The 14,034-nt window shown below is 34.5% G+C and overlaps 1 protein-coding gene across 4 annotated transcripts in view; it reads right to left on the bottom strand.

Annotated features, from left to right (window-relative positions):
* METTL4 (methyltransferase 4, N6-adenosine) overlaps positions 1–14,034 on the bottom strand; it is a 249,810-nt gene that overhangs the window by 195,093 nt on the left and 40,683 nt on the right. For 3 of the 4 annotated variants that reach the window (XM_042911360.1, XM_042911361.1, XM_042911362.1), the window contains 4 exons: positions 13,795–13,969; positions 10,923–11,029; positions 10,438–10,529; positions 3,960–4,867 (listed from right to left, as the gene is read on the bottom strand). In XM_042911360.1, coding sequence (XP_042767294.1) covers positions 4,722–4,867; positions 10,438–10,529; positions 10,923–11,029; positions 13,795–13,969 — 520 coding nt within the window. In that variant the 3' untranslated portion in view covers positions 3,960–4,721. Of the gene's footprint in view, positions 1–3,959; positions 4,868–10,437; positions 10,530–10,922; positions 11,030–13,794; positions 13,970–14,034 lie in introns of those variants that run through there. The other variant, XM_042911363.1, reaches the window with a different exon arrangement.

Raw genomic sequence — 14,034 nt, 5'->3', positions numbered from 1 at the left:
TAGGTAAACTCCTAGTAATATTTAGAGGAAAAGGTTGATTGTGGAGTTATCATGGTATTCTGACTTGCTTTCAAGCTGGAGGAGACTAGTCAATAGAGCCATGAATTTAATTAAAACCACCTACAGAGTTCTGGGTTGGTCCATACATCCAAACACTGACAACAGGTCACCATGGTACATATAATAATTTGCACCTGTACTTACCTTATTTAATCTCTCCTTTCTAACCACTTGAATAGCTGCCTTCAAATCCAATTCTATATTCTGCAGAAGAGTTTCCTTAAAAATGTGAGCTTAAAATGCCTAATCTGATTGAGGGACACATGATTGCATGGTAAATGTGCTAATGGCTTATGTCAACGGGTTTAACAGCTTGTCTGATTCTGAGTGATTCTGAGTGGCACTCGGGCTATTAGTTCAACCAATGTCACTAAAATCTCTAACAAAAAATACTGTGTTAAAAATTCAAGAGTGGTGATATCATATATTGAGAAAGGTTTGTTTGGATCATTATATATAAACCATTCTAAATCGCTTCAGGCCACCCAACAGATCCTCTGATTATTAGCTAATGAGCCTATTATTAAGATCTCAGGTTCATTAGCAAACATGATACAACATAAAGTGCCTTAATTTAGGAATCAGAATTCAAGTCTTAGTTATCGCTTATTAGCCATGTCAGCTAGCCTCCATGAACCTGTTCCTTCATTATAACTACAACTTCATAAAACTGCTTTGAGGGTAAAGTGACATAACTGAAGTACAAGAACTCTGATAACCAGAGAGCTATGCCAACAGCACTGTGGTGCTTCCCAGAGTGCGGTAGGCCAGTGGTGCATGATAGGAGTCAAATGAGGTGAACTGGAGAGCATCTTCAGGGAAGGGAAGCCCCTTTAATGTAATTATAATCCTCCTCTGAATCACTATCAAGAAAAAAACCAAAGTCTCACTAAAGCTGAATATATAAAAATTCACTAAAGATATGTCTCTAGGGTACCAAACCTGAAAAGGTATGTTTAGGGTTTCTGATAAGAATGAGTTTGAGTCACAGAATTGGAAGAACTAGAATAGGACAAAGTAAATAGAGCCTATAACAAGGACAGAGCAAAGGGAGCAATTAAAGCCAGGCCCAAACCTAAGTCATGGACTAAACTCTGTCCTCTTCCAAGAAAACAACCAGCCCACAGTAATGTTCGCCTCTTGAAAATGTTGACATCCAAGAGGAAAATCCTATTCCCCACTGGTGCCTTTCAGACCATTGGAAGAAAAAGGCCTTATTTACTTGGTCTTTACCTTATCAACTAGAAAATCCCTTTGGTGGCTGTCTCAGTCAGTTCCAGGCTACTATAACAAATTACCATAAACTGGGTGGCTTACACAATAAACATTTATTCTTCAGGGTTCAGGAGGTCTAAGCTCAAGATCAGGATGCCAGCATGGTCAGGTTCTTGGTGAGATCTCTCTTCCTAGTTCTGTCCTCACCTGGCCTCTTCTTGGTGTGTGTATGCAGAGTGAGGTTCCATAAAGCCACTAATCCTATTATGAGGGCCCTACCGTGATGACCTAATCTAACTCTAATTGCTTTCCAAAGGCCACACCCCTAAGTACCATCACTTGAGGGTTAGGGTTTCAGCATATGAATTTTGGAAGGGTACAAACATTCAGTCCACAGCGGTTGCACATAAAAACCAAGTTCCTATAAAGGGTAACAGATCATCTAGCAAAGTGTAAGAGATCTATTTTGAACCAAAATTAACATGACATGAGCCTAAAGTCTCTGAATGTAGAAAAAACATCAGAAAGGCCACCAATTAACCACCTATGGAAGTCATCAAAGAACAATGCGGAGTAACTATGAAGTTCAGAGTCAGCATGGCAGTACACAATCAAGAGCTGAAGCCCAACACTAAATATGGCCTTTGTTTTAATTTGTTTTTAGTTACTTGTTTTTAGGCAGGACCACAATGGGAATGATTTCAAATCTTCCTCATGTAAGAAACCAGGTACAAGCTAGGAAATCTGATCTCAAGAAAAAGATCAAGAAAATATGATGTTCAGACAGAAAAACTCTATGGAGAGTATTCAGGTGAATCTCCTGAATTTGAGTAGAGATTGTGATAGAAAACCTTTTTGACCTGAAACTGAAAAATATGCAAGCAGTTCAAACATTTATTGATCACTTAAAATATTCCAAGTCCAGATCTAAGTGCCTTACGTGTATCAACTCATTTAATCCTCATAACAACTTAAGAGGTAAGTATTATAAGGGCACCTGGGTGGCTCAGTTGGTTAAGCGTCTGACTTGGCTCAGGTCATGATCTCGAGGTTTGTGAGTTCAAGCCCCACGTTGGGCTCTGTGCTGACAGCTCGGAGCCTGGAGCCTGCTTCGGATTCTGTGTCTCCCTCTCTCTCTGCCCCTCCCCCACTTCTGCTCTGTCTCTATCAAAAATAAATAAAATTTTTTTAGAGAGAGATAAGTATTATTATTGCCCATTTCTATGGATGAAGAGGCTAAAGCATAGAGACTTAACTACCTTTCTCAAAGTCTTAAGCTACTAGCTGAAAAAGTTGGGGTTCAAACCTAAGCAAGTTGGCTTCAGAATGCAGACTGCTACACTGAACTTATTACCGTCTATACAAAAAAGGCCCTTGCCTAAAGTGGCCAAGAAACTGAAAGAAACTAAGTCAAACTTTGACTAGAGGATACAAATAAAAGCTGAGTAATAGGGTCTATCCCTTTGCCTGAGCATTTCCAAGCATCCTAAAAGACTTTAAGTCTGTAAAAAAATATGATAGAAAAGAAAATCCTAAGAAGTTTTAAAGGTAATATAAAAATCTCTGAATGAAAATATCTTATTAAATAAATTTGATAATAAAGTTCATTAGGTCAGTTGGCTAAACTCTGGTAATGAAGTCAAAGGTTAATCTTAGTCTGGCCTTTTTGTTCCCACATGGCATGTGACTGTTCCGTTTTCCAGAATCATCCTTTGTTCAAAAAAGAGCCCAACACTTAAACAGGAATTACAAACAAGGCCCAGAGTTTGTACACCTTAGGAGCAGAGGTAAGACTAGAACCACTGTTTCTTAAAAACAAACAAACAAACAAACAAACTTCTGTGTTTTGAATACCAGACTCAGTGAATAAAAATTCTCTTTTTCTCTCAAGTATCAGGATTTGTGATGCAAAAATAAAAGTCCAAAAACTTGGTGAGGATAAAATGTTTCCACAAACTACATAAAATCTATAAATACTACAAGAAGCTGGAAAGAGTTTCAAATGAGGTTTGGAGAGGTTTGCTTCGAGTTTAATACCTTTTTCCATTTCTGTAACAAGTTAGAGTATCCCTATAAATACAAAGTTAAGCCTATATTACCATATTCACACACTCAAAGAATGAACAAACTTCAAAAATAACACTTCTCTTTGGCAAAATCAGTAAATGAATTAATTTTTTCATATAATCATTTCAATCTAACATTTTACTTAGCAGATAAATATTTATAAAAAAGCTGTAAATTGTATAAATACTTTTGTCAAAATGCTAAGGGAAAGAAGCCAGACACAAAAGATTACATATTCTATGATTCTGTTTACATGACATTCTAAAAAAGCAAAACTAATGGTAGAAAACAAATCATTGTTTACCAAGGGCCAGGGGTGGGAGGAAGGGAATGACTGTAATTGGACACATGAGTTTTGGAGGTGAAGAAAATGTTCTATATTATGACTATGGTGGTAGATAGACAACTGTATATACATTTTCTAAACTCATCGAACACTATACTAAAAAGTGGAGAATTTTATGTGAAATTATATCTCAATTTGAAAAAAGATTATACATAATAAATCAGCATGCCTTTCAAAGAATCATTTCAGTAAAAATATTTTACTTAGTAAAGAAATATTTGTGGAAAATCTGTAAATAATATATCTTTTAAATCATAAGCACTGTTTATTTTCTGACATTTTTATAAGAAATATTTCTTAAATATTCTTCTAGAAAACAAAGCAAAACTAAGAAGCACTTGAAAAGTGACCTTGAATGCAATTTAAAACCCTCTAAAATGTTTCATAAACACAACACAATGATGACTTGGTAGGTCTTTCAGTATTTTTTCCAGAATGTAACAGTATACCGAAGGTCATAAATTTAGGTTGCACAAGGGCCAAGTAGACAACACAAGTGAGTAGCATGGAGTAAACTGCAAAACACAGGTCCCTTCCCAAGTGAGCTGCTACCAGTGGTTCCTACTTACTGATGCCAGGAAAGAATACAGACCACAGTGCAGCCAGAGTTTCTGATGTTTAAAGAAAAGCAGAAATCTAGACTTTATGTGAAATTCCCTCATTTTTTAGAATGGTGGTTTAAATTTTTTTTACAACACCACAGGGCCAAACAAAACATATCCATGGGCAGAATTAGGACCTCTGGTCCACAGTGCATGCTTTCTGAACTTTTTCAATAACAAAGTCTTGTCGTTTTTCTAACTGCTTGCCTTTTTATTTACAGTGAATCTGGAATAATGGGGAATACTAATGCAACTGAAGTAAATTCATCTCAAAATTACATAAAGACTAGTCACTTATGGTCTTTTGCAGAAAAACCAAGTCCTGTTTACATTTCTAAGCATACTGGTTGGTAAGAAAAGGAACAATCAGTTAGAATGAAGGAAGAAGGGGTGGGGAAAAACTGAAGAAAATCACAACTTTAAGACCACAGTCAGCTTCTAGACTCCAGAGCAACAAAATAATCCATGTGTTGAAATTTGAGAACTTCATTGCCCCAACTAGTCCAACCCGGCTGTAAATTTCGAGCAAACAATTCCAAACATTCCCCATCTGGCTTGACATAGTCTTTTAGAACCTCTGTCCAAAAAAGAGAAAAAAAACACAAAAATTATTATTAAGAAAGGAATCAATTTCCTTTTAGCAGTTAAAAGCAAAGAACAGGGATGTTTCCTTTTAAAAAAGGGGTGGGGAGGAGGATAGCTAATTAATTTCAAGGATTTCATCACGGGCTTTACTATTTATAGTTAGAAATCATTTGAAATGAGCACTCGTGAGATTGGGGATAATACCATCAGAACTTTCAGAAGTCCTAACTTATCAGGTTTCATTTGTAGATGAGAAATAAGGATTTTAACACCCACACAGGTGACTTTTCAATTTTCCAATACTGACACATCTCCTGAGTACTAACTTAATTTTTTAATAAATGTAATCCACGCATGAAAAATAAGTGTATAGGAACAATACAAAAACAATTCACTTAAAAAACTGAGATAAAAATATAAGTGTCTGCAAGCATATATACTACCAAAAGAGCAGTAAATGAAAAATTAGGCATCAATAAAAATATTGAGAACACATAACTAACAAATTTAACAATATCCTCTTAGCTATAACTGGATATAGTACATTCCCTCATTTCCAAATTATAGACCCTTTTTACCTAAAATTTCACCATACTATTTCCACAGATAAGTATTTTTTATTTAATGTATATATGTATTAATAACTACTGAAAACTTTATTTTTGAGAAAAAAAGTACATCATATATATGGTGACTAAATGCTATGATATACAGTGACAGAAAGAATATACCATAGAAGCCTTTTTTTAAAGTACATGTTCATTTGGATGACAATATTTAAATCAATTTAACCTTGATCATGTTCTGGTTAGCTATATTAACATTACAGGAACTGGGTATGAAAATAATAATTGAGGGATGAAAAGTCACCAGAAGAGTATTTTCTAAATATAGTTCTTAACTGCTATACAAGATTGAGCTTAGAAGAAATCTATCAAATTCCCTTTAGGAATGATAAGTATTCCTTAGGAGTACTTGATATAGGTAAAATTTAAAAGAAAATGTATTTAAAGTTACAGAGAGGGAGGGAGGCAAACCCTAAGAGACTCTTAAATAGTGAGAACAAACTGAGAGTTGATGGGGGTGGAGGAGAGGTGAAAGTGGGTGATGGGCATTGAGGAGGGCACTTGGGATGAGCACTGGGTGTTGTATGGAAACCAATTTGACAATAAATTATATTAAAAAAGTTTTTTTAAGAAAGAAAGAAAGAAAATATATTTAAAAACATGTTTCATAATGTTCTCCAGTTGCTCTCACAGCAAAATAACGGTTTATTTGTTTAAAACCATTGGTCTTATTCATCAAAAATCAAGGAATTTATGAAGTACTCATTGTCTATAACCCAACTGAACTCAAATTTGGGCTTTGATAGTTTTTAGGAGATGCCAACATGAGACTTCTAGTTCTTTTTTAAGTGTATAATTATAACTAAATGTTATTAAGCCTGAAAGAAAATTTCCCCAGAGTCTTAGAGGACAATAAACCTATATCACATTTCTATTTTTTCCTCATGAATTCAATGCCTTACCAACCTCAATTCACTTTTACTGTCATCTAAGGTTATAAGTGAAGGAAGGTTTTGTTTGTTTTTGCTTATTTGTTCAGTTTTTCAGTTTTTAGGCACAAAGATGTTAGCAACTCTATTTTAGACCCTTAATCTGGAGTCTAAACTGGAGTCAGACAGTCAAAATTGTTTACTATTCTGAGCACTCACTATAATTAGTGCTATGGAATTTAACAAAGGAAACAGTTATCCATGTTTTCTAAGAGTACATAAGCTAGTAGAAAACGATGGCCATGTACTTGGAGTTGACAAATACAATACATAAAACCTAAACCCATTTTCTACTTCCTACTTTCCCAAGGTAACACATTTCTGCATGTGTATTTTTTTTTTCTGGTTGAGAAAACTAGAAAATCAAGGAGCAATGTTTTTAAAATGTTAACCACATTTCAAAACAAAGCAAAAGAAATGAGAGCAAATTAATGAAAATGTTTTCTTTTCTAATCTTAAGTATCAATTTAAAAGTAAACTCGAGATCTTAGAGGTTCTAACCACAAGGAAAAATATTTTATAACTATGTGTGGTAATGGATGTTAACTAGACTTGTGATCAGTGACTATTTCTCAATATATACATACACGAGCCATTGTGTTGTATATCTGAAATTAATATTATATGTCAATTATATCTCTATTTTTAAAAAGTAAATTCCAATGTATAAATTTAAGTATGAATATGATATATACACATACTTAAGATAATTACATAACATCAGACATTAGTAAAACAAGCTACTAACCACAGAAGAGGAAATAATCCATACATAGCCAGTCATTCCTCTTTTGCTCTAGGAGCAAAGGGGCAGGGCCGGGTGGGGGTGGGGAGGGGGAGAAGCAGCTCGAACACCTGTGCACAAAATCTCATCAAACTGTGTTTTACTCTTCAGACAGAAACTGTTAGTGAATAAAGTAGTAAAAGGGAGTAGAGATTCCTCTAAGGTAAAATATGAAAACCAATTTTGATTCAAATACTTTCATAATTTTCCCACCTTAAATCTTTAAATTTAATAAACATTTATAAGGTTATGTGATAAGTTATAGCTATTTATGACTTATATATGTATCTTTTAAAACTTTTTTTATAGTTAGCAGTAGAAATCAATTAAAAATTTTTAAAAATCTTAGTGTTTCTAGAAGTAAAAGAACATTTCATCTTACAAATTTGCACAAAACAGTTTAAGAACCTTTACATGTAAGTTCTAAGCATATATATAGGACATGTAGTATCCCAAATCCCAGAGTTATAATTTCAGAGTAAATTACAGTCAGAAATCTGAAAGCTGTTTTTTGGTGGCTTTAGTTTGTATGGCTCTGTACTTCTGTACATGCACTTGCTAGACATAGTAACATGAATTCAAAAATACAGAATTACAAATACTTCTTGTCTACCACTACCTAACTAAAACATAAGGATTACATATATCAAGTCATGTAGATTTTTTCCCCCCAAAAAATCTTTCTTTTCAAATGTTCCAAATCCTAAAAATATGTTTGTGCTGCTCTCTACTGGGAATATGGCAGAACTACACTTCATACATAGGCTATAAGACTAATTTTTATTAGCATTAATAAAAGACTAATTTTTACTTACTATTTTAAAACCTTGCTTCTTAAGACTAATATTTAAACATTATTTTATTCTATGTAAAAGGAATTGATGAATATTTTAACTATAATTTTGGAATGAAAGTTTAGGTCTTAGCATTTAGATTTTTAAAAGTAAAAACATAAGCCCTGGGGCACCTGGCTGGCTCAGTAGGAGGAGCATGCAACTCTTGATCTCAGGGTCATAAGTTCGAGCCCCATTCTGGGTGTAGAGATTACTTAAATAAATAAAAACTAAAAAAAAAAAAAAAAAAATCCCTAAGAAAAACACTAAATTATTCTTTGATACTTAACTGATAAAATTCAAATGAAAAGAATACAAATTAGATTTCCTCCATCAAATATAACTGGTGCCAACCATTATTTTCTTCTCAAAGAACAGTACAATCTCACTTTTCATTTAAGTCACATATTTAATGCATTAAAGAGTCTACGATAGTACACGGCTTAAAGACAATTACTCATTCAGCATTTCTCTAAGTCAAAGAATGGATCATCAGGTAAACATCTGAATATTTTTCAAATGAAGTAACACTACAACACTACAAGACTCTTCTGTATAAGCAATTTAAGATAAAAGAAATTCTAAGTGTTATCAATATAAATTACCTTGGGAATTTATATTCACTTTCCTATGTATTCTAGCTCTATCCCATATTCTACAAAATAATATGATAGGTTGGGAACCTTATAGTTTTCCTGAGCAGCATCTTGAAAGTTTTTGGTTTTTTAAGTGAGGATCACAAAATCAATACAATAGATATTCCTAAAGAAAAATTTTAATAGATAACTCATATCAAATTTGGTGTCTCTCATGAACTTACAATTCTATTTTTTTAAACTATCACTTGAAAAATTTAGCATACACTAACCTTCCATTATATGCTACAGAATTTCAAATACATTATAATCAATCCTCACAACTCTAAAAGATTAAACACCATTAGTCTCTCTTTAAATGAGGACTTTCAGGTAGAACATGTTAGAGTAACATATAGTAGCAGAGTCAGGATTCAAACTCATGTTAGTCAATCTCCAAATCCAAACCTTTCCACTATTCCTTGGTGCTTAGTTTCGCTGAATGATGAACATTACACCAACGCATTAAGACTAGTAAGAACCGTAGCCTGCAGCAATTACCTTTCCGGAGGTTCAGAAAAGCAACACTACCTCAACATAAAACTGAGTCTCTACCAAGTATCAAGGGGATTCTAACCATGTCTCTGACTGCTATTCTAAGCACCTGATTTCAGAACAAGCTAGGGACAGAGCCCTCATAGTAAAATAAAGCCACTAGTAGAACTACAGTCCTCAGATGCCCCATCGGTCTATCAAGGACAGTGGGGGAGTAACAACCAAGGGGAAGCTACATAAATGGTATTAAGGGGAAAAGCAGAGGTGAAATAAAATGAACCTATGCGGCGCATCAACAGTTCATAATCTTATTCAACAGTCCTTAGATGGAACCAGTCTCTGACCACCTTCTAACTACTTTCCAACCTTCTTACCAGGCACAACCTCTAGGACCAGCCAACACCATTTTTTGTGGTTAGCTCCTTATTGCTGACCAACAGTGAGCTCCCAGATTTGTCAGAATTATTCTACTGAGGTGTCAACCACCTGATCAACCTGGATCTGTGGGCCTCCTACACCTACCTCTCAGGGCTTCTATTTTGACTGTGACAATATGACTTTGGAGGGCCTGGGCACTTCTTCCACAAGTTGGCCAAGCATCTCTTGGAAGACGCAAAACCAGTGCAGCAGCTGTGCCATCTGCCAAAGCATGAAGAAACCCTCCCAGGATGAGTGAGGCAAAGCCCTCGTTGCCATGGAAGTTGTCATGGCCCTGAAGAAGAACCTGAACCAAGCCCTTCTAGATATGCATGCTCTGGGCTCTGTGTACACAAATCCCCATCTCTGTAACTTCCCAGAGAGCCACTTCCACATGAGGAGGTAAAATTCATCAAGAAGTTGGGTAACCACCTAACTAACCTCCACAGGCTGGATGGCCGCCAGATGGGCTGGGCAAGGCCAAGTATCTCTTTGAAAGGCTCACCCTCAAGCACAATTAGGAGCCTCTGGAGCCCAGCAGCCTTTGAGGGGCCCCTCCACACCCCCTGATGTCAGAGCTTCTGCCTGTACCTCTCCCTGCAGCCACTAGGCAGCTCTTTAACCATCATGGAGCCCCCTCTCAAGTCATGGACCAAATGAAAATAAAGCTTTTGCAGCAAAATAAAAACAAAAAACACTATTCATAAATTCTCCTATAAAATTTTAGAGAACTAATAAAAATAAACATCTGATTTAATTTCCAAATGTCTACACCAAATACTAAATTTAATCCTTTTCTCAATTTGACAGAAGTCATAACAATTCTATTTTATAAAAACATACCAGCAAGCGGTGGCTTATGTGAGTGAAGAGTACAGGGCACACTGACAATTAACTTGTGATCTGGAATAGGAAGCACTTTTACATCTGCACTCCTAATTAAAACAAAACAACAATGTAAATTATACTTTAAAGGAAAATTTTTCATATATAAGCCACAGTTGCCTTGATTTTTTTTTTACTTTTCAAATACTATCTGAATTTAAAAATAAATTCAAGAATAGAAAAAATAATCAAAATCAACAATTTAAGTATTGAGACATTAGTGATAATTTCCTTTTCTTCAATAATGGCAGTTACACACTATATAAAACAAAGGATAATATAAAATTTCATGTGCCATACCATTCATACTTTTCTGGTCTGGGCCATTTTCAGATTTTCAAAAATGTAAAAATTTAAGGAAAATCAATGATCATTATGCCATTAATTTTATAAAATGTATAATTGTATACATTTATACAGTTTTGAAAAATCATCTTTCCTACCTTAACGATACAGCAGTTTTTTCTCGAACTCTCCCCAGTACAAGACCTTCATAAGGCTTTTTGTGTGGAGAATCTAATGGGAACACAAACTCTCCTGAATTGGTGATCTGATAGGAGGAGTCAAAAAAACAAAACAAAATTAAACCATACATCTGTAAATACCCAGGAAAGAGTCTGGCTTTTTATCTAACACTATACAATTTCCACCAAAGAAAAAAAAATTATTAAACCTCTAGGCTAGTGTTAATAAAAATATAATGTAAACCACAAATACAAACCGCATTTGTAATTTAAATTTTCTACTAGCAACATTAAAAACATGAGAAGTTGGAGTGCCTAGGTGGCTCAAACGGTTGTGTCTGGCTTTTGATTTCAGCTCAGGTCATGATCTCATGGTTCATGAGTTCAAGCCCCACTTCAGCTCTGCACTGACAGCGCTGAGCGTGCTTGAGATTCTCTCTCCCTCCCTCTCTCTCTGCCCCTCTCTAGTGCGCACATGCACACACTCTCTCAAAATAAATAAACATTAAAAAAAAAGTTGGAAGCATATGGTAAAAATAATTTTAATTATATATTTAGCTTAATTTCACATATCCAAAATATTATTTTAATATGTAATCAATTCAAAAAGTTACTGAGGTATGTCAATTTTTTCTTTCATACTGCCTTTGAAATCCAATGTACATTTTACACTTAGCATCAATTCAATTTTGAACAGCCGTAATTCACGTGCTGAAGAGGAACATATGGTTAGTGACTATCACATTAGACAGAGCAACTATAAGGGACTAAAATATTTATCACTTTACACATAAAAATTTACTTTCCATTAAAATTTATTCCTGGAAGCCATGTCATCATTAATTCATTTATTCACTCAAATAACATTTACTGATTACTGATAATATAAATAAGTAGATTACAATAAAGTATATTCCTTCATAGAAAATAGTGTCATAAACATTGTCAGAGCGAGAATTAGTAATAAAACAACTCAGGGATTGATAAAATAGACAATACTTAGTCTAATCCCTTGGCATTATAAATCCAGAAATTCAATTTTACCATTTCACCTGGAGTTATTATACTCTCAAAGACTCACTTAAACTAATCAAACTGAAAACACTATTTATAATAACAATATCAATTTATTAACCATTGAAATACATATTTTCACTATCAGAATATTCATATCTATTATCTATGGAACACTTTACTCAACATCAAGATACCTAAAAAGCCAAATCGGTAAAGTCCTTTTATCACCTCTAGGACCCATAAGAGATAGATCTCTTTCACATAGTGCTGTACAAATACAGACAAGTTCTTATTCTTTGGATATCTTCTATATTCCATGCAAATTACTCCTTCTGTTATAACAGTACATATAGTTACCTAATAGTGTTTCGTATCACTTACTGCATTTTTGTCTTAAACTCTAGGCTTATCATATCATCTCTCAGAACTGATTACTACTACAAACAAATAATCTTAGATTTTATGTGCTAACATTTTATTGGTTTTGATTTCAGAAGGTACCTTTTCCCTGACTTTGGCCCCAGTTTCTGACAATAAAAAACCTGTAATAATGTACAAGGTAGAATGGGTTTTATATTCCTGTCCATGTCCACATCAACCAAATCAACCAAAGCTTAGCCCAGAGTACAACATGAAAGCACAGATACAACTATTAATGTTTGTTTTCCAAGTCCATTAAAATAGGTGCAAATAAACAATATACACAGCTTTTAGAAGATATACCAGTAGAAGAGCCTTTAGTGGCTCAGTTGGTCAAGGGTCCCAACTCTTGATCTTGGCTCAGGTCATGATCTCACGGTTCGTGGGATCAAGCCCCATGTCAGGCTCTGCACTGACAGCACAGAGCCTGCTTGGGATTCTCTTTCTCCCTCTCTGCCCCTCTCCTACTCATGCTCACTCTCTCTCAAAATAAATAAATAAACTTTAAAAAATAAAAGAAGATATACCAGTAGACTACAAAATACATAGGAAGAACATAAACATAGAACTCTCCTGTCTAAAATGAATATATCAGCTATATAAATATTAAACATTCAATTGACGAGTTGGCTTATCTTTTTAAAATATAGGAGTGCTTTTGCAGGATTCATCTAAGTAGACTTTAAAGATTAATAATCTTTAAAAAGATGTCCAACGGACTCTGAACTGATGCCTTATTTTTCTGTATTTTTTTATTTTTATAGCAAGCAGAGATATTAAAGACCAGTCAACCAATCCAAGAGTTGGAATCATTTCTTTCAAAAATAGGCATAGCAGCACATAGGCACTGAGGACCTATGTTAAAATTCAAAGTATGTAAGGTTCTTGGTTCTTTCCACCTCTTCCAATGCTGAGTTACTTGGGTATTCTCTCTCCCATCCCCAGCAACATAAGAAAAAAGAAAAAGAAAAAAAAAAGAAGGAAAGAAGTTGCAAACGGTGACTGAAATTGTGGATGTGAAAAGAGGAAGAAAATGAAGGGTAAGACTATTTCTATGTTTAGTGCTAAACAGATTTTCCAAAGTTTTTGTTTGTTGTTTTTAAACTACAGACATCAGAGCTTTTTAAAATGTCATCCTGATATCTCCCTGAGTGACTTCCTAAGGCCAGCACGTTGGGACTCTACTATAAAAAGACACAGAACAAATAAGCAAAAAGCCTCCGAGAATAAGAAAATAAAAGTATTTAGTAAAAAAAAAAAAAAAGTATCAAAGTAAAAGTTTTAATTAGACCGTGTTAAAGGAGTAGAGCAGTAACATGCTAAGCATTAAAAATTACATACTACATTTATGTGTAAGTTATGTAACTTACATGGCACGCTATATAATAACAAATAAGTTAATTTCTGAACTTACTTTTACCCAGTGCCATTCAGCGACTACCTCAACAGACCAAGAAGGATAAAGTTCTTCCTTTACAAAACGCAGGTGCTTCTGTCTATTGGTCACCCAAGTAATAACAAGGCAGTTTGGAGCAGCCAGTTTAGGGATAAGTATCTCCTTTATTTGCAGTGGTGATAAATAACTGTACCTACAAATAAACAGAAAAAAAATATTAGCAAAATTCACTGCAAAAAGGAAAAATAAGCAGAGAAA

The sequence above is a fragment of the Panthera leo genome, chromosome D3, assembly GCF_018350215.1.
Source record: "Panthera leo isolate Ple1 chromosome D3, P.leo_Ple1_pat1.1, whole genome shotgun sequence".
Lineage (NCBI taxonomy): Eukaryota > Metazoa > Chordata > Mammalia > Carnivora > Felidae > Panthera > Panthera leo.
Note: the sequence above shows the minus strand (reverse complement) of the source record. Positions and strands in the feature narration are given on the sequence as shown.